The sequence below is a fragment of the Hippocampus zosterae genome, chromosome 13 (genome assembly GCF_025434085.1).
Source record: "Hippocampus zosterae strain Florida chromosome 13, ASM2543408v3, whole genome shotgun sequence".
Taxonomy (NCBI): Eukaryota; Metazoa; Chordata; class Actinopteri; order Syngnathiformes; family Syngnathidae; genus Hippocampus; species Hippocampus zosterae.
The window spans coordinates 19055730-19079728 of NC_067463.1; the positions used below are offsets into that span (position 1 = coordinate 19055730).

A 23999-nucleotide genomic window follows, 5' to 3' on the forward strand; every position below is an offset into this window, starting at 1 on the left:
TTCATCTTGACGCGAGCAATTCTTTCTCAAGATCAGTGTGTCAACTGGCTGACCTTGAAATGTAATCGTCTTCCTCGGCCCATTGCCCAGCGAAGCACAAAATTGTGTTCAAATCTGTTTTTAACTTTTTGAGAAATTGCGTTCACTCTCAGACAAAACCAACACCAGCAAGAAGCCAACCCTCTGTAGGTGACTGCTACAAATAAGAAAAACAACTGGTCCGTGAGATCTCAAACAGGCACTTGTGCACCTGAAGGACCGTGTCTCGCAGTATCGTCTGTGTCTAGAACGGCAGAGGTGAGAGCACAACTAAAAATATGCAAGCTGGGCTGCTTTGAATTATTCAAAGAGTATCAGAGCGGGAAGGAGATGGATGGATGGAGATGGGTAGATGGATGAATGAAAGAGTCATGCGAACACAGGATGAATGAAACCAGGGACAAAAAGGTGGGAGAGATTTGGAAACAGCGACGATTTAAGCTTTAAGGTGATCAACTTTTATCATGTACATACATATACACACACACACACACACACACACACATGAACTTCCCCACCCCACATACACACACGCCATTACAAACGACAAAGATGTGCACACATCCTGCGAGGCGAAGAGACTATTCTTGTATTTCCATTAACGTGGTGACAAAACCAAAACATAAGGAAAAGCAGTGGACCAACTATTGTTCTTAGATGAAATGCATTTGAAAATTCAATATATTCACAACGCGCACAGGCAACGGGTCGAACTAAAACAAACATGTCGCATTTCCCCTCCTCGTCTCACCACAGGTGCCCACCCCACCCACGAGGAATTCCTCAATCTCTTTCATTCCATTCATGCGGGCTTCCCGTTGCCTATCACTCACATTAAAATTCCATCTGTTTTTGCAATCTGGCACTGCAGCTGCTTTTACATTTCCTGTCTCTGGCTGACACCCGGGCTGCATAGAAACGCAAGATGGAGGCACACTAATTGCTTCTTAGCTGGGAGGTTGTACACATCCAATACCCAAAGAGCTTTCGGAATTGCAAAGAAGCCTTTCTTGTAGTGTGAGGGGATCTGCAGAAAGGTAGTGTTTCATGATGGATACGCAGGAGCGAGACAAAGAAGCCAAGTAAAACTCAGGTACCAGTATCCCTGATATTTTGAATTGCAAATACAGTGCTGTGAAAACTTATTTGCCCTTTTCTCAAATTCCTATTTTTTTAGGCAGTTTACTTACTTTAATGTTGAAGATTGTCAAACAAATGTAAATATCAACGCAAGTAAATGTAAAATTACTTATTAATGAAAAAAAAAAACACAAACTCAAAGCTACTTGGTCCTGGGTGGAAAAGTATTTTTCCAGCTTGTTAAATCATGAATTGACTGTGATTAACCTTGCTGACAAATTGAAGTTCAACCAAAAGATCGCAAAAAGCTACAACCAAATGCCACAAGAAACTCAAAAATAGACGAAATAAAGAATCTGACATCTATCAGTCTGGAAAGGGTAACGCAGTCATTCCGAAACCCTTGGGGCTCCAGCAAACCACGGTGAAAGCCAGTTTCACGAATTGCGAAAACATCGAGAACACACTACTCAAGTGGCCAGCCTATGGAAATAACCCCAAGAGCACAGCGGCGACTGATCAAAGAGGTCACAAAAGGAACCCGGGACTACAACTAAAGAACTGCAGACCGCCCTCACTTCAGTTCAAGTCAGTATTCATAACTCAACAATACGGAAGAGACTGGCCAAAAATGATATTTGTATTTGGATTTCCAAAGCAATAACCACTGACGACTAAAAAAAGATCACCATTCATTCATTCATTCATCTTCCTAACCGCTTCATCCACACTAGGGTCGCGGGGGTGCTGGAGCCTATCTCAACTGTCTTCGAGCAGTCGGTGGGGGACACCCTGAATCGGTTGCCAGCCAATCGCAGGGCACACAGAGACGAACAACCATTCGCACTCACACTCACACCTAGGGACAATTTAGAGTGTTCAATCAGCCTGCCACGCATATTTTTGGAATGTGGGAGGAAACCGGAGCACCCGGAGAAAACCCACGCAGGCCCGGGGAGAACATGCAAACTCCACACAGGGAGGCCGGAGCTGGAATCGAACCCGGTACCTCTGCACTGTGAAGCCGACGTGCTAACCACTGGACTCCCGGGCCGTCCAAAGATCATCATCTTTTGGAAAATTAAAAATCTGAATAATTCCCAAGTCTTTTGGGAGAATATTTTACACGATGCAAGTTAAAATTTCTGTAAGTTATGTCTGATGTAAATGTAAGACCGCATTTCAGAAAAAGAACATCATACAAACAGGTGGAGGCAAGTCTGGGCCTGCTTAACTAATTCAGGACCTGGACGACTGTGATTGATGGAACCATGAATTCTGATGTTTACCAGAAAATCGTTAAGGAGAATGTTTTACTATCAATTTGTCATCTCAAACTGAAGCGCGCACAATACGTCATGAGTAAACCAGCTTCTAAATAAATAGAAAGTTCTTACTGTTGAGTGTAGCCCAGCCATTTATTCGGTTTAGGGTTCAAACACTTTTTCACACAGGGCCAGGTAGCTTTGAATAAATAAAATCATAATTTAGAAAAATATTTCATTTTTACTGAATTCATCTTTGTCTCATATTTAGATTTGTTTGATGGTCCTAAACATTAACCTGGGGAAACTCTGCATAAAAATAAGAGTGCGAGAAGATGGCAAATACTTTTTCATGGCACTGCTGTTGATAAATTGTGAGTATTCCGCAACTGGAAAAAGGAAGATCTAGTCTGGCAAGCAACGTACGGGTGAATGATGTCAGGAGGCGGCAAATATTATGAAAGTTAGTTAAAGCACTTCGTAAAACACACTCAGAGGAGGGAGGATCTGGAAATATCATGTTAACTGTCTGTCTCGGGGAGCTCCTACGAGTGGCATTACCATTGGATGTTTGACAGAGAGACAGAGGGGTTAATGTTCGTGTGCGGAGTGATCATCCATCCATCTTCTACCGCTTATCCGGGGCCGGGTCGCGGGGGCAACAGCTTTAGTAGGGAAGCCCAGACTTCCCTCTCCCTAGCTACTTCTTCCAGCTCTCCCCGGGGGATCCCGAGGCGTTCCCAGGCCAGCTGGGTGACATAGTCTCTCCAGCGTGTCCTGGGTCTTCCTCGGGGTCTCCTCCCGGTGGGACATGCCCGGAACACCTCACCAGGGAGGCGTTCAGGAAGCATCCGAATCAGATGCCCAAGCCACCTCATCTGGAGTGATCAATTAAAGTTTTATGATTCAGTTTTGACACTAAATATAAAGGTTTTGTGCAAGAAATATGAAAATGAAACCACATTTCAACCCAAAATACAATACAGTGTTTGTGGATGACACCAGATGTATCACATGAAGCCTGACACGGGAGAAATAGTATTTGGGAACTGGTGAGGAGAAAAAAAAAACAGTGTCAGTAGAGTGGACTGTAGAAAGGTTAAAGTTGAGTGTTGAGCGTTCAACCCGGCTGCTGTTGCCTGAAGACGCCTCCACTAGCCTCCCATTAGTTTAACAAATCACAATAACACTTTGATGAAATAAGAACACATTACCGGCAAGGATGAGTTAGCTACCGTTTCTGATTTTCAAAACGTGTGTGCGTTTCCGTGCAGTGGAACGCAAAAAGGATCCTGAAGTGTGGGAACGCAGCACAGCCTAGTGGAAGCCAGTGAAGGGGCGGAGGAAGGCGGGGGATCAGTTCAGGTCAACCAAAAGATGTTTTTTGCCTCCCACTGAAAAACGTGGGTGTTTTAATAAGACCAGATGCTGTCAATGCAATATCTTATTCGACTGTTCACGGGAGGGTTGTAAAACTAACAGCAGCTCTCAATACTCGCGTACCTTGTTAAGAGATATCAGCTGCTGAAATATTTCCCGGAATACACAGAGGAGATGAGTAATAGATGAGCTGTCGTCCATTCACAATGAAGTGTAATAATCTTACTCATCATCACAGGGCAACAATTTCCCCCTACGGTATCTCCACTTATCTAATTAGTTGAGGTATCATGTGACATAGCCATTCGTTTTCTCATCCGCTTACCGCAAGGGACATAAAACATTAGAATTTAGTTGTCACAAAAAAACTGAGAATTTGCACGTCGTTTCACTAAAATACCCTCTTTGCTTCCTTCAGCGATGTTATTACTTTGGTTGAATCGAAAACAATAACTACGCTTTTACCTTGATCTCCCCAATTGAAAAGCACTAAAAGAAACGTATGGAACAAAAACACATCAAATTTCCCCCGAAATGGGACAAAGAAGAGCACAAACACAAGAATTACTAACGAGCAAATAGTACACTGTCCAGTGACATTGCATGTGTTAACAACCTGTTCCATTTGTCCCCTCAAAGGACTGGAGGATCAACGTGAAGCTTGACAAGATGGATTCTTGAGGTGGTTTTTGTGAATTCGATATCCTCGAAAAGTTGCTTCTTTCCGTTTTCTTGTTTTTTATAGATTTGGATTTCAAGTAAAAAATGTGAATTTGAAGTTCAGAGGGTTAAGAATCAGTTGCCTTCATGGCCCTGGCAAATACCAGTGCAGAGCTTTGTTATATTTGTGCTGATCTCTTAATCATAATTCACTGGCATCACAGCTCCAGAATAGGAGCTGTTGGCTTTAGCGCTTTAGCAGATGACAAATGTGTGTGTGTACGTGCGTGTTCTTTGGTACCTGTCTAATTGGCTCCGGAACTCTGAACCGGCTGCAGGAGTATGTGAGCTGAACAGCTGTATCCAGACTGATCTTGTGGCCAACTGACACATAGACTGGCTTAGTGCTCCTGTCTGAGCTACGCAGTGCCTGTATGAAGAGTTGAATGGTTATGAAAGAGTAAAATGAAATTAAAAAAAAAAAAGGTTCCACTATGATCTACTTATTCTGTATTGTAACTCAACTTCATGCTGATTTGGTGTGCTATATTGTAATGGCCGATATTTTGCATTCTATGCACATTTTTACATAGGCTGGAATGTCTTCATTCGCTGATCCAATCAATAACATCATTGATCTGATCTATAAATAAACACATGACAGACTGTGTTTCACACATATATATTTATCTATGGCTTAAATGAATTTTGGCCATCACTAAAATATTATGGCACTAGCTGTCAATAGGTAACCGTTGTATGAACTTTTTCTATGTGGAGATGCCGCTCTGCTCCTTTGTGTGCGTCTTGCTAATCGATACTCATACCAATTTCCTATCTGATACCAAACTGAAAATACAGTACTGTATTTTCTACATTATAAGGTGCCTCGGAGTACAAGGCGCACCTTTAATGAACGGCCTATTTTAAAACAGTTTTCCGCATTAAAAGGTGCATACAATCGAAAATACAATAGTGGATGTGGTTGCGTTATGCATCCAGTAGATGGAGCTATGCTAAAAGGAATACAATACAAAACAACTATATGGAGCCTTCACAACCGCTGCAGCTGTAACAAACCGATTCGCAGACCATTTAAAATACTACGTTCTAGGTATCAAAATATTGATCCATATATAAGGCGGACTGTCGGCCTTTGAGAAAAGTGAATACACTTAGATGCGGAAAATACGGTAAGTAAAATAACTGACGTATCAAAAGTATCATTCCATAAGTTTGTCAATAAATCTTGACAACATCAGAGACATCAACAGCTCAAACGGTTATCGCACTGTAACCTTTGTCATGTATGGTGGATGACCACTTCCCTTTGTTGTTCAGTCTGTCACCTGGGGGGCGGCTTTGTGGAACAAGCATACTAAATGCCAGCTTTTGTCCATCAACTCAACTCAACTTTATTTATAGAGCACTTTCAAACAGCCATAGCTGCATACAAACTGCTGTACATGGAGCAAAAAACATATACACAACAATAAAGCAATAATCAGTAACAAAGATGGACATAGGCACCAAACAGTAAAACTAAGATCAAATCAATAACATCAAATCAAGCTCTCTCTGTCATTCATATTGATCACCGTATGGAAATGTTAATGTACACTTCTAAGCGGACGAGTGATGATTGACATGATGGTAGACAAGTTACGATATACAGTGCCCTGCAAAAGTATTAGCCCCCACCCCCTTGAACTTGTTGACCCAGATCAGATTCAAAATTAAATTCGACTTACCTTTCCAAGCACTTTGCCAGAGTTTGCTCTCAGGGGAAAGCTGTCTCCTCCTTTCTGCAGTGCTGATATCTATGAAAGAAAAAAAAAACACATATACTGGAGGTCAGAAACATAATTAAACATTTACAAAAAAAACATTTACTTGATGAAAAGTATGACTGATTTGATTTCTTTATTCGCTGGTTATTTTTGATGCATGAACATTTCAATACCAACATCTCTTGCTTCTAAAAAGAGAAACGTTGTGCTAGAATGGCCTTGGGATTTGGTCTTGGGGTTGGGGATATCTTCAGAAATTTTTCAATGAGCTTTACACACCAAGGATAAAGCTAAACCATTTCATATGGTGAGGTGAGTTAAGTCATTTATACAAAGCACAGAAAAATACCTTCATCTCATTTGGACATGGTTAACCTCTCTGAGCTCATCCACCCCTACACACCTGCCCGGCGCCTCAGGTCTGTGGACCAGACATTATTAAAAGTACCAAGAACTAAACTGAGGCTCAGAGGGAATCAAGCATTTTTTGTTGCTGGTCCCTCTCTCTGGAATGACCTCCCACTGAACATTCGGTAAGTCTCCTCGCTGCCCATCTTCAAATCCCTCCTCAAAACTCACTTGTATTCTTTGGCATTCGACTCAGCATGACTTAAATTTGGTCTTGGTTTTACTGTTCGGTGCTTTCTCCCGTCTTTGTTACCGATTTGTTTGACTGTTTATTGTATATGTTAAATTGCTCCATGTACAGCACTTTGTATCCAGCGTTGGCTGTTCGAAAGTGCTCTACAAATACAATTGCATTGAATTTAATTGAATAATGAACATCTCACTTCCCAAAAATCAGATTTTTCTGGCTATTCCTTGATAGGTTAGGCATGAAAGGGTTAAAACCTTTGACTGGTGTCAGAATTAAAGACTCTTTTCTGTCCCGGAAAGGGAAATTATTGTTGCAGCAGGAGCATATAGAGGACAAGGCACAAAAAGAGAAAATAATAATTTGGGAAAAAAAACCTGATTCAAAACAACAACAAAATGAAAGGAAACATTGTACTTGTACTAGAGCTGTCAAACGATTAAAATATTTAATCTAATTAAAAATGCAACTGTCATCATTAACTCAAACTAAAAAATTAATCATGATCACTCGTGAATTTTTTATCATTTCTGAATTTCTGCTTTAACAGCTCTTTTTATGGAATCAAAACAGAGCAATATAACATTATAAAGTGCACATCTAAGGTAAACTAGTACTCGGCCTATAGTGGATTTAAACCATGGTTGCATAATTCGTTTTTTCTCGAGCTTTGAACACAGCAGTCAGGCTATGTTGATTCTGTTGGTCCTTCTTGCTCGGAAGTCTCTCTACGGTTTTGTGTAGACATCATTTCGGATGTCTACACTTGGTTCGATGACAACACTGGAGACGTTTTATTTTCACTAGGTCGCTACCACTGCACAGCTAAACTTCACCGTCACTGTCAGACGAAGAGAGAGAAGCTCCACCCGCTCTATTTATATGGACACGGAACACTGTAACCTTCCACACAAAATAATTCCAAACAAGTAACAATCGTATGATACAGGTAACTTTGGTCTAGTCAGTGGAGCAATCTGGCAAACTTTTTAAAAGCAAACTTTCCATTCATAACCTCTTTAAGTATCTGTTTTCGGTGTCTCGCGCTGCCGTGGCTGGCAAAACAAACGTGCGTGGACCTGTGCAGCGAGCTTGCTGTTTTGTTTCTGGTTTATTTATAGAGCAACGTAACATCCGCTGTGACGTGTGCCGCGTTAATCTCGCGAGAAAATTTTTTTTTAATTTTTTTTTTTTTAAATGCACTTGGGATGAATGAAATCTGGAGCCTCCTTGTCCCCCTCTTTGGAACCCTAAAGCAGCCTGGGGGACAAAGGCTAAAACTCATTTTGGAGTGGATGATTTTGGATTTGACACATTACATATTGTAAAAGGTTGCTCAGAAGTAAAACAACCCTCATAAATTACCTGAATCAAAGCAATGAAAGAACCGGTCAACTGTAATTTTTCACGACAGTATGGGGGAAATGAAAGCATTTCTTGGAAAAGGTAAAGAGAATTCAAGGAAATATCTGCGAGAGTTGTTACGGCGACACAACAGTGGCTACCAGTGTGCTATCGCATAAAACATGACTTGTAATTTTAAGTTATTCTGAATGAACATGGAGAAATTTCAGATGAAGTCCAACCCTTGACACTGAAATGAAGTGGTTGGCACTGAAAAACAACACGAGAATACGCCTAACCGAGGCTAGGACAGTAAATACAGTTTCCGGACCTCGATACTTTATCTCGATGCATCTCCACGATAAGTTTCCACGAATGAGAAGGATAGTCTCAACTAAGTAGTTGATTAATTCCAGTTTTTTTTCACACACCACTGAGAAAAGTATGAAGTCAGATGTCATGAAGTGGAAAGATGCTGGTCGGAGTTCCTGTGCATTGTGGGCCAGAACGATGAAAGGTGCTTCCTGGATGAATGGGACATCCACTGAACTATGAATCATCAAAGCACAGAGACAACAACCTTAGGTGACAGGGAGGTTAAAAGAGGCTACAGATCTCTGCTGGAATCGTTTGAGGTTGGTGTGTTTTTGCTTTCATACTGTGAGAGGAGTGCAAGGTTGACGCAAGTATCAGGATCCATGGCATGGTAGCAGACGTCAGAAAGGGAGCAAGACCTCATCGACATGTTGGTTTGAATTCGCACTCGGTTTGTGTGACGAGGGTTAGAGAAGGGTGAGAAGAAGGTTGATTAAGATGTTAAAGACTTCAAGAAAATGGTTTAGAGGGGCGCAAAGGACAAATGAGGTTTTTGGAAGGTGAGATTTTCTGGGTAAATGATGGTGCCAATCTGGCTCATGCAAAACATTGAAGGATTGACTTTCACTTTTTGTTCTTCGACTTTGACGCTATAGGGGCCAATTAATAAAGTCAGACCCACCAGGTTAAGCAGAAAGGAGATTTCTCTGTGTGGCCTGGTCATTTATTTGCAGCACCACCGTGTGCCAGGGCTGGAGTGTAACAGTGGTGGACGGTGATCTCCTGCAAGTCATATCTTTGTTTTTGTTTTATGATTTTGTTGTTTTATGCTTTGGAGTTTGTGTTTCATGAATTTTGCAAGGATGTTCATGCTTCCAGAGTCATTAAATGTCACAAATTGTATATAAATACACACACACACAGAGCAGTACCGGTAAATCTCACAATTTCTGCCCTGCTCCTCAGTCACATCTCTCATGGTCACACTTAAAGTTTTCCAATTCGAGGCTGCACTTTCAATTCTGCGGTCCAGATCTTGTAAAAGAAATACAAATAAAAATAAAATACAACTAATAATAATATCGTAAGCAAATTGTGCATTCTTATGAATATTTTGAATGAAAATCTAGATCAGTGGTCTCAAACATACGGCCCACAGGCCGCAACCGGCCCCCAGAGGAGGTTCGATCAGGCCCGCAAGATCATTTAAAAGTGAAAAAAATGCACAAAAGACACGGAATTAATATTTTTAATAAAAAGCAATTTATGGATTATCCGATAGGGGGCACACTGATGTCTCCTTAGTTTGTAAAGTGTCGGCAGGGATTAAATTTAGATATTATAAGCACATGTGTAAGTGGTTTAAAAATTCCCTTCTTTATAAACCTCGTTAAATCTTAAAATGCATGACAATATTTTTCAATACCAATTACTTGTTAAAGTTTTGTGTGTTTGTACAATCAGTGGGATCAGTTGCAATGCACATACAGTATGTGAATGATAAAAAGTATCTAAGGGAATCTAAGGTGTTTCATGATGTTTTATAAAAGATACGTCCATTAAATTTCAACATTTCTTGTGCTTCACTATACTAAAAACAAAGGGAAGACATGATATTTTGGTTATTTATAGCAGAGTATGGTATAATTTTAATGGTCCGGCCCACTTGACATCTACCGAGGCTGTATACGGCCCGCAATGTGAAATGGGTTTGACACCGCTGAGCTACAGCTACACTATAAAAAGTACAACTAAACACATCCAGGTAAATGCTTCTCACCATCTGAATACACGTACAGAGTGGCCTTTTGTTACCTGCAATGAGCTCAATAGGCTAGTTTAATTAATAGCTTCCAACATCCTTGCAGAAAAAGACAAAATCAGCCATAAATGCAAGCACCCTGAAACATCCTAAATTTACAATCTTGGGTATTTGCTCTTTGCTGCAACTATCATCATGGCCAAAGCAGAGACAGAAATTATGTCTTTGGGAAGCTGGAAGGATCAATAAAACAGACTTTTCTGCCAATGGGTTGTTATCGCCACCATTACTCCACAAAGCAAGTTTGGCATTAGGGAGTCATAACTTTAACCTCAGACTCAATGTTTTGCAAGACTTTGTTAAATCTTAAGGTCTGCCTTAAGTAATACAGTGGACCCAACCTATTCAAGCTGGAAAGGGCCTGCTCGCAAATCTCACTCACGCACAAATCTCCGAATAACCGATGCCAATTCACTTGCATTGCAATCGATTGTTTTTAACCCTAAAAATTCTTGAATTAGCTATGCCAATTTTTTTTCACTAAAAAATCATGGGTTGGCTCGCCATCAAAGGAAAACAATATAGAAAAGACATTATAAAAAAGGCACAAAAATTACAATCAGCAGGTGATCTGTAAGCATGCACTGTAAATTGGGAGTAAAGATTTTGAAAAAGCCGAACACACTTTCCAATTGGTTTTTTCTTCAAAGTTTTGTGTCCAAATTAGACAGGGGGTTGAAAAGGAAAAAAAGTAAACTCAGACAGCAGAGAAAAGGCAAAAGGATTGCAAATCAATTCGGACTGAACCGCAAAAATGGACGAAAGGATGGATGAACAGAGGAATAACAAGATTGGAACATTTGATGCATAGTCAAATGCTGAATATATTTCTACTCTCCTTGAACATAGTATACTCAATTTCTCTTACATCATATTTACATAATATGTTAGATGGAGCCTTCCACATCTGACACATTAACAAGAAATACAAATGACGTGAATCAATAATTTAAGTGTATGAATACATTCACTGTACTGCACCTATAATGATGTTCTACTTGTATAGAATTCAGAAAAAAATAAACAGTGAATGCATGCTTGCAGTAGAATGTATTATTAGTTCACTGGCCTCATCCAGCAGTCGCCAGATGATTTCTGCAGAATCCGACAACTAACGACATGATTGCCTCTTTTGATTTTGTACATGTCTGCATGAGATGCTTGCTTATTGGGTGAATTGATGTCTTTGGACACTCGGCAAGTATATTGAGGCCCAATTTGCATATGCGGTAACAGGAATGTGCCACCTCTTTAAAGTCAAATGAAATTCCATTTTGATTTGCCCTGTGATGTGTAATATGGAATATTTTCATTCCATGCAGCCATTCATCCATATTCTGAACCACTTCATCCTCACTTTTCCATTTGGTAATTTGGTTTCATTCTAATCGCAAAACCAGTTCCAGACATGTTCTAGACCAAAATAGTAAGAACTGAATCGCAATTTATTTGTGCATTTTCAACATGGTCAATTTGAGGCACTATCCTGCTTTTGAACAGGAAAAGGGTTAGAATTGGTTCGTATTTCTTCTTTTTTTTTTTTACTAAAAGGTCAGAGCAAAATCATAAAGGTGATCACACGAGAATAGCATGGTTTTATTCTTAAAACTGCCAGCAATAACAGAGAAACAATCATTAATACCCATATGAATTTAAAAAAAAAAAAAGAAAATTAGCCAGAAGAGAATAACTGTCCGTAAGCCGTAAGTTTCCTCTGCAAGGTTCGTCGACCACACAATTAAAAATTGCTGCATCATGAAAAGAATGCAGTGTAAATTTGTCAAGAAATATAAGACTTTACCTGAGACTTATGTTCTTCATTTTTGAACACACCCTGGACCTGGAGCAGGTTCTTGGCAACACCCACACACGGCAGGCCTGACAGCACTCCCACGTGACATGCCAGTCCAAATTCTGCATGAGCCACACAGTGACAGCAGATTAAAAATATACATCATTAATGCATGACGAGAACAACAGTAAATACTCAAATACGCCAGTAAAGTCCCTTGGTTCCAAAGAAGGTAACCCGAAGATAATGACATCATCCGATTTCAAACAAGAGCGGACGTTACATGGGGGTTTGGAAACACAATAAAACAAATCTAGTCCTTGTAAGAATGTTCACAGCATTTTAATGAAATTATTTTAAGATGTTGAAACATTCATTCATTCATCTTCCGAGCCGCTTGATCCTCACTAGGGTCGCGGGGGGTGCTGGAGCCTATCCCAGCTGTCTCCGGGCAGTAGGCGGGGGACAACCTGAATCGGTTGCCAGCCAATCGCAGGGCACACAGAGACGAACAACCATCCACGCTCACAGTCACACCTAGGGACAATTTAGAGTGTTCAATCAGCCTGCCACGCATGTTTTTGGAATGTGGGACGCTTTTTTTTTCTTTCCCCCCCTCTAACCAAAACCAAAATAAGATGTGATGCACCAAAAGGCAAGCTGGCGTAAAAGACGTTTCTCCTACAGTATTAATTGTCTGCACTATTACGAGTCTCGCTACGCTAGCTAGCTAGTTAGCTAGTTAGCTAGATAGATAGCTAGATAGCTAGCTAGTTAGCTAGATAGATAGCTAGATAGCTAGATAGCTAGATAGCTAGATAGCTAGATAGCTAGATAGATAGATAGATAGATAGATAGATAGATAGATAGATAGATAGATAGAATACTGGGTGGAAACTGCACTTTATGTTCTCTTACCTCTGTAGTGAAAGAGACCATTGCCATCCACAAACACCACCTAACGGGACACACAGATTCCAATTGCAACATTAGCACTGTCAATTGAACTCGACCGTGGCCTGTTTATACTATTTATGGTAATGACATTTCCGTCTCAGCAAGACATTTTATCCTTGGGGTCAATCAATAACTATCACGATTATTAAGTTAAACATCTTAATAAAATCAGCCGACATTAGTTTTGAATGAAAATGTATTACTTAACCTCATTTATTGGAGACAGCTTTTTGAAAGTAACTTTTTTTTTCTCCAATCAGCACTTTGATATAAGTGTATGTGTATGTTTGCATAATTGTCCATTATCAAATGATGGTGACTATGAAAATGATCAATAATTGATGTTCATAAAGAGTTCTTATTTGGAAGGTATGTTCTACCTCCAACCCCACTTTCCCATATATTGGTGAAACTTTTTAAAGACCTGGCTATTTTTCCCATTTTTTTTCTTAAGAATGGTAAAATATTACAATTGCCACACTAGCTAGGAGAAAGGAGTGTACTCCTATTGTTTGTGTATATCAGTACTATTTTTCTTTACAAATGTGAGCAAAATTGTGGTTCAAAATAATTTGAAAAAGAATTCATGTATAAGGCGTGGACAATTTTTTTTTTTTTTTTGGTACTTCCTCGCTGTGTGTCACACTGCTCCAAAGCTCTGGAACAACCTACCTCCGAACCTTCAAAACTGCACACCTCTTTCCACTTTCAAGTCCCGTCTAAAAACACACCTGTTCAGGATTGCCTACAACACACACCTCTTCCATTTCCTATGTTTTTATGATTTTATGTTCTGTTTTTATTTACACATTTTTACATTGTATTTTCTTATTGTCTGTACAGTGTCCTTGGGTGGCATGAAAGGCGCTTTTAAATAAAATGCATTGTTATTATTATTATTATCCTTTTGGGACTTCTGCACTGCTTTGCAGATATTTTTTAAGGATTTATTTCCAACAGGGGCGGCCCGGTAGTCCAGTGGTTAGCACGTCGGCTTCACAGTGCAGAGGTACCGGGTTCAATTCCAGCTCCGGCCTCCCTGTGTGGAGTTTGCATGTTCTCCCCGGGCCTGCGTGGGTTTTCTCCGGGTGCCCCGGTTTCCTCCCACATTCCAAAAACATGCGTGGCAGGCTGATTGAACACTCTAAATTGTCCCTAGGTGTGAGTGCGAATGGTTGTTCGTTTCTGTGTGCCCTGCGATTGGCTGGCAACCGATTCAGGGTGTCCCCCGCCTACTGCCCGACGACAGCTGGGATAGGCTCCAGATGAATGAATACTGTAGACATGTGTCCCCCGCCCCCCCCTTACACAATGAATTGCCCACCGCTGCTGTACGATGTAAGCTCACCTGAGGCAGAAGAGTGGGCTTGTCCTTTTCAAGCCGCTGCAGAGCCTCCAAGAGGAAAGGGGTTTCTCTGAAGGCCAGAAAGCCTGGCATGTAAGGTGCTGTCAGGGTCACCATTTGACTGTCCTCATAAAGCACCTGGGAGGGAGGAAGCAAGCAGCCAGAAATATTTCATACAACTTGAAATAAACCTGTAGCTCCAGGTGAAAACAATCTTAACTTGAAACTATTTATTGTTCGGGCAGGGGCTCTTTGGTTGACGAGATACCCAGTTAACAACCATCTTTCAAAATGTCTCTACGCCCAGGTATCCGTAAAAACATGAAAATGTGCTAATGCGACCGAATGAATTTTTTTTACCAGCACATACTGAAAAGTTGGCCGCATTTGCGAGCATACCGGGCACACTTTCGAGCCCCGGATCACTAAAAGAACATCATACCTGCAGTTGAGAATAGTGCTGTAGGTTTAATCAACTAAAGGGAATAATAACCAGCTCCAGATACCAATGTAAGGCTTCTGCTAGAAAGCAATCATCTGAATTTTATTTGGGGTATTGATGGTGAAACACATCAATGTTGTAAAGTTTGAAAAATATCTTTGTGTCTAGTCTTGTGTTTGCTAAAACAGCTCGGCTGCAATCCCCCTGGTTGCTTTTGATGTTTGACACCGGGCCTTCCCTTGCACCCACCCAGTGGTTCTTAACCTGGGTTCAATCGAACCCCAAGGGTTGGGTGAATCAGTCTCAGGGGTTCGACGGAGACTCTGTCATGGAGGTTAAGACACAGTCGACTCAACATGTCATTTCATGTCAGCGTCCTAGCTGAATAATTTGTCATGTGTAGTTGAGCAACTCTTGTCTCACACCAGCAAAACTGAAGGAACACTTCTCGAATCATATTTTTATTTTTCACTCAGGATTCGGTGAATCTGCAAATGTACTGGTTGCTATTAAGTGATATGCTAGATCATTGTTGTTGTCACAATAAAGTGCTTTGTGGCTGGACTCATACTTCAAATCCAAAATTGTTCACCACCGAATCCCGCATCCATTTGAATGGATTGCTAATTTTACCTTTTCGAAAAATAAATAAATAAATAAAATAATAAACACATCATAGGCAGTCCAAAAAAAGTAACATCCAATTTCATCATGATGGAAAGTGTACTTTACAGCGGTCATCGAATCAGTCCTGTTCCTCTACTGTAATCTGGTTTGGGGCCGCCACAAAAAAGGACAAAATCCGACTGCAACGGACTGGATTGGTTGTCAAACAGTGCAGGATGTATCCCGCCTCTTGCTCAAAATCAGCTAAGAGAGGCTCTAGATTATCCGGGACCCTAATAACGACACAGGGAGGGAACTACAGTCTTAGCGAGCCACAGTCCTGCTTTGCTTTAGAAGTTCTCTCTTCCTACAGAGCTGATTCATTTGAATAGGTCCAGAGTTGCCCATCCCCGGGACAGACGCAGCAGAAAATGTATAGATAGATAATTCTGTCCAACAGAATTTGGATCATAATATACACAATACATAACGTCTTGTTTTAGTGCTGTCGACGTGACCATGACAGGGTCACTGTTAATTTCATTGACCTTAAATTGAACAGCACTGTATTTATCTAGGGCGGCCCGGTAGTCCAGTGGTTAGTACGTCGGCTTCACAGTGCAGAGGTACCGGGTTCGATTCCAGTTCCGGCCTCCCTGTGTGGAGTTTGCATGTTCTCCCCGGGCCTGCGTGGGCTTTCTCCGGGTGCTCCGGTTTCCTCCCACATTCTAAAAATTGTCCCTAGGTGTGAGTGTGAGTGCGAATGGTTGTTCGTCTCTGTGTGCCCTGCGATTGGCTGGCAACCGATTCAGGGTGTCCCCGGAGACAGCTGGGATAGGCTCCAGCACCCCCCGCGACCCTAGTGAGGATCAAGCGGTTAGGAAGATGAATGAATGAATGAATGTATTTATCTATGCATTGAGCTAGCTTGTTGGCACCTCCCCATTTCATAATGACTTACCCATTAGCAATTATGACATTTGTCTGAGTATGTTGCCTCAATGCAATCAAAGTTAATGAAATGTTAGTCAGACATTCTGTTCAACAATGTGATTGTGTACCCCACTCGCTTGCAATTCACTTTCACCAAAGTCCATTTGTCATATATTACCGTAGTGCCGTTGCCATTTCACATAATATAGCCTGGCAGCAGAGCACGTTGCCCTTGTAAATTCTGTACTTTGCCTCTCATTCACAGATGTGAGTGCACCAGTCAGTTAATCAATCCTCATTTTACCCGTTAGAATCAGTCAAACGAGCTTATCAGCGCCCGTCCGTCCGCCTGTCGACTGCGGACAGTAAAAAAAAAAAAAAGTCAACACACTCCTGTTCAAATGTCAGGTTTTTGTGGTAGAAGACAAGATAAATTATTTAAAACCTTTGTCCAATCTTAATGTGATCTATACCCGATACAAATTAATTGTATAAAATAAATAAACATCCGAGATAAAGCCCTTGCACAAGTGTGAACATCCTCATAACTTTTTTAAATGGGAGTTGACTCACACTCACACACACGCACACGCACACACACACGCACACACGCACACACGCACACACACACACACGCACACACGCACACACGCACACACACACACACACACACACACACGCACACACACACACACACACACACACACACACACACACACACCACCATTTTAAGTGCCTCTGATTAACCCCTAATTAAGTTCAGCTGTTCATTTGTACGTGACAGAACTGAAGAAATGCTTTACTTCCCAAAAGGTTTAAACAAGAATAATGAATTTAAAATGTGTTTCAAAGGATGCACAGATGTGTTTCATGTATTTATTATCAGATTACAACGGTGATTTAAAAGGTCTGGTTTTATTTTGACAAGCGGGCACAGCTCACCTCAAGATCAGGATAGCTGAGCACCACGAGCTGGGAGCAGGCATTGACGTCATCACCTTTGATAAAGGAGAGGTCCAGTCCAGCAACGCGTTCCAGTCCCGGGAAGTCTGGGCTCTTCTGCCAGTCTTCCGTGTCCTCCACCACCACCTGCTCTCTGAGACAGGTTTGCTCACTGCACACATGATAGAGGATTGAGGCAACAAAAGCAGATGCTAAACATTACACTTTACATGTACAGTAAAGCCTGCATTATCACCGTTCATCATTGGCACAAGTGCACTTTCTTTAACAATTATTATAGTGTGCAGGCAAGTCATATTTAGACAAACAAAGAGACAGCGGTCCTTAACCGTTACAGTTTAGTCCTGAAATAATAATCATTCTAAAAGAGCACAAAGAACATACAGGATGTGTGCGTGTATGTATGCAGCTCTATTGTTTGTATTTATTGCTGCTGCGTGTGTTAAAGTAGTTGTCATTAGGTTTCTAATTATGGTAACATCTCTTGTGCTAATTTCTACAATTTAGGACAATTTTGAGTGCTCCGTTAACCTGCTATGGCTGTTTTTGGAAACAGGAGTGCCCGGGGAAAAACCACGCAGACCCAGGGAGAACATGCAAACTCCACACAGGAAGGCTGGGGTCTGGAATTGAACCCTGCACTTCTGCGTCGTGAGGCAGAAGTGCTAACGAGTCGACCCTTATCCATTTCAGGCGGCGGCTATCTTGTGACTTGCCATTGACTAAAAGGATTTTGCTGCTGAATTTACATTCCACAAACGCCGTGTTTAGACGAGTGGAAGTGCAGTTACAAGAATATGTAAAGAAAATCTTTGACTTTAGTTGCCTTTTAACTGCATTTAGCACCCAAAGTAATAGTCGCTCTAAATCTCGGTCTATCCCAAATCCGGGGGTCGGCAACACGCAGCTCCAGAGCCGCATGCGGTTCTTTAGCGACATCTAGTGGCTCCCTGCAGCTTTATAAAAAATGTTTGAAAGTTGAAAAATATTTTGATAGTAGGATAATAAAGCTCAAATAGCTATAGATACATGTTGGAGCTCCGAAAAAGGAGAGCTGTGGTGTTTGTTTTTTTAAAGGTACACTTTATTTATGCTTTTAACAGTCTCGACAAACGTCTGTGTCCGACTCGACTCCCTACCTTCTCTCTTCTCGTTCGACTCGAGAGGCGTTCAAAGACGGCCTCAGAAAAACGGAAATTAATGATCACTTCATGACACTAAGAAAAGGAGAGATGATACACCAAAACAAAAAAAATCAAGCGAAGAAATTACAAAATAAATTCTATTGGGGCGTTTGTGAACACACAACAAAGGAATGAATAACAAAAAATTCTGAGACAGTCCAGTCTCCAAATAAATACAGCATGTGTTTCCTTCATTGTAAGTTTTATAGAAGGCTTTTATTTTTTGCGGCTCCAGACATATTTGTTTTATGGTTTTTTTTTTGTCCTATGGCTCTTTCAACATTTTGGGTTGTCGACCCCTGCCCTAATCGAAGGCGAGTCAGGTGTTCATGTACAGTATTTAAATTATAGCCACTACCCCTTTTGAATGGAAAAGGGGCGAAGAGGTAATCACTCGACAGTCAAATCATGAGGAAAACCTGTGCTAATGTTGCAGTGTGACAATATATGTCGTCCCTTAAAAGATAATAATGCTCACTTGCTCATTTTTGATTCACACAAACCAAGGTGTTGTCATTTAACAATACTACACGTCATAGTTGGGCATCCACTTGTTTGAATTGCGCTGCAAAATATTGACAGCTATGCAGAACAATTTGGTTATTATATGTGAGTGTTGAGGTAAAATATTGGGTATTGAGAGGTCAGTGTCACTCAAAACTAAGACTGTTAACTCTCACAGCGAGAATTGTATAGACAGCTCGCGGATTGTGACAAGTGGTTGTACTGCTCGCTGAGAACAAGGATTATTGAACAAACATAAAAATACAAAAATGCAAACACACTGACCTTTCCCACTGCTTGACCAACTCTTCTGGTGGAGACATTTATTCTCTCAGGATGGGTTGCATTGAAATAATTCAAGTCTTTTTTTAATTTGCAGCTACTTGACATAGAAGTGCGTGCTGTACTTCCGTGTATGACGTCATCGAAAGCCTGTCCTGAAAACAGCGAAATGAATAACCTCGAAAATACTGCCATCTAGTGGCACAAAGTAAAATCACATTGGGTAAAAGGGCAAAGGGATCAAAGGTGCTTTAAATTAAATATAACATAATAAATTGGAAATTGAAATTAAATGCACAGATGTGTTGTAGCCAATTGGAATTCATTGATGACATATTTAATTAAAGTCCCTATAGAGGGAAAAATACATTTGCCTTCTAAATATAACACACAGAGAAGAGTGTGTTTTCAATACTGGAAAATTTGAATGATTTAAAATATTACGCCTGATTTTTATATGCCTGATTTGTCAAGATATTCTCTTCCAGTGGATGTGTGCTTAATGCGCCCATCTATTAATCAAATCCTCGCATTCCTGTCAGAATGGATGCTACTTTGTCTATCATCTTTCTTATGCCTACTATAACATATTGGAGTGATGAAAATATATACCCGTAAAGCCTCTGGTTGCTGGAAAATAGCTCACAAGGTGCTCTAATGCCGCTTGTCCACACACTGACTGTGAAAAGAGAGTGATACCTATACTGTATACCGGTATATACATTTTCTTTTCTATAATCTCATATATTGACGCTAACATACAGTGTGCGGATTTGAAAAGACTTTCATTTTACAATTCTACATCGGATTTGTGAGAAACTTTATATGTGAAATCATCAGATAGCCTACTCTAATGTGTCCCAGTAGATTGGGCATAACAAAACCAATGAGAAGGTGTGAAACCAATTTGTTGCAGGCGCATTGTTGTGTTTTCATTCGGAAGGTGTTATGACTGTCCACCCAAATAACTGTATGATCACATTTTTTGACACCTCAATATGAATGAAGGCTCTCTGTTCAACATTGTGCTAAAAGCACACTGAACTTGCCATTTCTGAAGGCCCTTTTATTTAAAACAACCACGCCATCTAGAGGACTAAATGTAACCGGTTCAGATGAAGTTAATTTGAAGCTCCATTTTCCCATCACTACATAATTCTCAGCCTTGGGATCAAATCGAGATAATCTAGCAGTAAAATGGGATACAGGAAATGAAATGAGGCAAGTGTGTGATTACCGGGAGTAGCTTTTTCCTTTGGTTCTCTCTTATTTGTTTGATGTTGTGAGTCTTTATTATGCACATTTACTTCTTAACATTGTTTTCGTTTGTTTACCATGTGTTAAATTGATCATGATTTTTAGTTATCATACATTTCCATATTATTAACGATGAATTGATTATGCCTGCAATGAACGCTTATGCTTTGAATAAAGATATGCTCACATTTATAATAAAGAATGCTAAGTGTTACTGTGTGACCTTTGAGGGATGCAACCACCTTTCCGAGAGAATGAGTGGGAAGAGATAAGGTAATGAGACAAAACAAGAGCAAGGTCGGATGTGGATGGAGCTGTCAACACCAGTTGCAATCAACCTACTTGGTGTTTTTGTAATGATTGCACATGTGTAGGTAATTTTCACTCACATACACACACATAGTCAAACAAGTTCAGTGTGTCTTCAACAGCCCTCACCCTTTAGGTTGGACACCACCATGTATTAGATTCCCAATGAGAAATAAATGAAAGGGCGAGCGGGGAGATCCCAGGGTGACGTGCAGAGAACTGAAACCTAACGCTTCTCCTCGTGTCCTCTCCTCATTGGGTCTTTATTATGAATGTCAAAGTGATAACTCTGACTCTATGATGAGAAAAAAACATCTAATTGATGCTGCATTTGTTGCTTTAACAAGTGGTTTTGCACAGTGACATTTTTCAATTACGCACAAGAACTATTTTAGTAAATAATGAAATATTGTTGATTCGAGAATGCAGGAAAAGTGCTCCTCAAAAAAGGAGAAAACGTCACAAATGAAATAAAAGAGTAATGGAAATGAATCGGGCAAAATGTACAGAATTCAAGTTTAATGTTTTCCACAAAAAAATGTCCTATGATGATAAGAGGAGATATGCAACTTCAACAGACTAGAGGGTGGACAAACAAACACACGAAAAAGTAATGACAAACATTTCATAGCTCTCAAGAGATCTTTGAAAATGTACACGTATGTGTGAATTAGAGAAGGACACCAAAAAAAAAAAAAAAGTGAAGGGTCTCCGGTATCTCCAACACTGAATCCACATGGTAATCAAATACTGGATACAAGAACACTTTATGCCCATGGCTTCAATTCTTAATTTCAGCCATGCAGTTGTACAAATCTAAGGTCCACTCTGATATATATAGTGGAGGGTGGGGGGTACTTATGTCTGTTTCTGTATATTTATTCATTCAAATCCCGTTTCTTTAATTGGTCATCTCAATCAAAAATTAGCATTTGACGGGCATCTGACTGTGTGGGTCAAGACATGCTTGAGAGTGAGAGCCTGGAAGTTGAAGGCCCAGTGGCCCCGAGGGTGTGTGTACAGTAGATGCATATTACAGGCATGTCTTATTTTCAATGTTTTTTTTCCAGCATTCATTCTTGTACATCCACACATGATGATAGCCCTCATTCTGAAGAGGTAAAACATTTCACATTATTGCTAATATTCCACACAAAAAATATTGACCTTTTATTCCGAGTTAAAAACAGTTTTGTGTATCTAAAACATGCACATTAAGTATCCTTTGGAGTGATTCTCACTTCTCAGGTATTAAGTGTCCATCGATACAGCATTTGATGGTTCTTGGCAATTTACAGTCAAGTCATCAATGCTTCTAAACCAGTTCACTTGTAAAACTGTTGCATGGAAATGATGTTTTTGGACAACAATGATTTAATTGACCTTGAACGGAGCAGCTGTTTCTAAGTGAGTCTTACAAAGGCTAAAATGGTGTTTCTTGAAAAATGGCTCTTAAAATGGCTATTCATTTACAAATAGCAGACTGGGAAAGCCAGTCACCATGTGTAACATGTGCATGCAGTGACACACCCCTCTGTTTCAACCCCATCAAGTATGTCAAAAACAGTAGCACTCCTCAAACATAACTAGTATATGTACAGTAGCACTATCTTCTTTTTTTTCCCTAAAACATTGAGAAATGATAAAGCATCATCATAAAGATATTCTTAAAATGCCCAGACATAGTGGCTCAGTTTGCCTTTGTGCCTGCCTGTACATTACATAAAGGTCACCTGCAATTAGCCCTCACCATCACCACCATCTACAATGGACATCTCAATGATAAATAGAAATATTTCACACAGTAAAAACCCATGTTATTGCTTCAAGCACTAAAGAGTGAGATGCTGGTCAAGTATGCTGTGCATGGCATGAAAGAGTCCTCAAAAGATAGTTAGGGCCAGCCACATGAGGCTATCACATGACAGTCAGGATGCTCAGAGAACATCGGGACACTAAGAGAAAGCAAATCCCATCCGTTGACTCATTTTTTATTGCCAGGATTTAATAAGTCCCACCCACCCAGGAGCTTTGTGTTTTTTTGAAAACATGTGCGTGATATTTGAATGCGATCCGAGTAAACTGTGTTTTGCGGGTGTAATCAACTCAGACATTCACATTGGATTTGTGGGATACAATATGAAAAATGTCAAGTAAATTTAAAGACGCGTGTAGGATTTTCTACTTGCTCTCCACATTGAAAACACCTTTCATATAGCGGGAGGAAGGTTTTTCAATGTCAAAAGTCTTTGCGTCACATGTTTTTTGTGTAACAGAACTTCCAACCTGCTACAGTGGTGCACCTGAATTAGGGGTGCGTTATCTGATTATTGCCTACGGAATTTGGAGTGTAAATGCATAAACAGTATACAACAGTGGCTCCAGTGTCTAACTCTAATCAAACCTGCCATTCCTGGGATGAAAATATTGCTTCTTGAATCCTCCAATAATGCAACATTTAAGTCTGTATCCTTTAACATTTCCACTCTGTACAAGCCACAATCAAAGTGCAATCCTCCAAAACCTTGGTCTCAATTGTTGCCTAGCATAGACACACCACACACTGAAATATGACCTTTGTGCAAAAAAAAAAAAAAAAAAAGGAAAATCAGCCCTTTGAAAGGAAGTCACACAGTCTCTCTTTTTTGTTTTCAACCCACAATTTGTTGTGTGCTGGTCAGCACCCCAAGTTAAACGGGGTGTACGAGTCTTGAGTAAAGGGGTTCTGACAACATAGGAAACAGCGCCTTCCGTCTTCTGTCTACCTGGAGATCATTGAGCTGGACTGGGATTGGTTGGATGAAGTGGTGGCAGCGCTGAGCTGAGAGAAGCCACTGTGGCTCGACTCCAAGCTGGTCATCGAACCCCTGTAAAAGGAGACATAGTCCAGTAAGGGAAAATAACCTGAATATTTTTACCACCTTTTTAGTCCAATCAGTTTGACCAACTAAATGAACATCAGGTGACCATGACACACCCCCATTAGACAGATGAGCTGAGCTATAATTGATTGTTACCTGAGCCCTGACCAACTGTGATGTCGTATTCAGTCGACAGCAAGTATCACAATGGCCGCCCCTTGAGATGGCTAAATAGGGGTGGATTTTTCTGCTTAACTCATGTTCAAACGCGACA

At 40.5% G+C, this 23999-nt stretch overlaps 2 protein-coding genes across 8 annotated transcripts in view; both read right to left on the reverse strand.

Moving 5' to 3' along the window:
- Positions 1-19464, reverse strand: part of LOC127612629 (endonuclease V-like) — a 53855-nt gene extending 34391 nt beyond the window's left edge. For 4 of the 5 annotated variants that reach the window (XR_007965889.1, XM_052083368.1, XM_052083369.1 and 1 more), the window contains exons 1-7: positions 19302-19464; positions 17308-17479; positions 14388-14522; positions 13001-13040; positions 12092-12204; positions 6176-6244; positions 4726-4854 (exon numbers count right to left, since the gene is read on the reverse strand). Coding sequence is in view for 4 of the 5 variants with exons in the window: in XM_052083368.1 (XP_051939328.1) it covers positions 4726-4854; positions 6176-6244; positions 12092-12204; positions 13001-13040; positions 14388-14522; positions 17308-17479; positions 19302-19339 (696 nt within the window). In the remaining variant the exon portion in view is untranslated. The remainder of the gene's footprint in view (positions 1-4725; positions 4855-6175; positions 6245-12091; positions 12205-13000; positions 13041-14387; positions 14523-17307; positions 17480-19301) is intronic. The other variant, XM_052083370.1, reaches the window with a different exon arrangement.
- si:dkey-237i9.1 (SEC14-like protein 1) overlaps positions 1-23999 on the reverse strand; it is a 92431-nt gene that overhangs the window by 49581 nt on the left and 18851 nt on the right. For 2 of the 3 annotated variants that reach the window (XM_052083269.1, XM_052083270.1), the window contains one exon: positions 21184-23731. The exons of the other annotated variant lie outside the window; for it this stretch is intronic. In XM_052083269.1, coding sequence (XP_051939229.1) covers positions 23626-23731 — 106 coding nt within the window. In that variant the 3' untranslated portion in view covers positions 21184-23625. Of the gene's footprint in view, positions 1-21183; positions 23732-23999 lie in introns of those variants that run through there. 3 annotated transcript variants of the gene reach the window in all.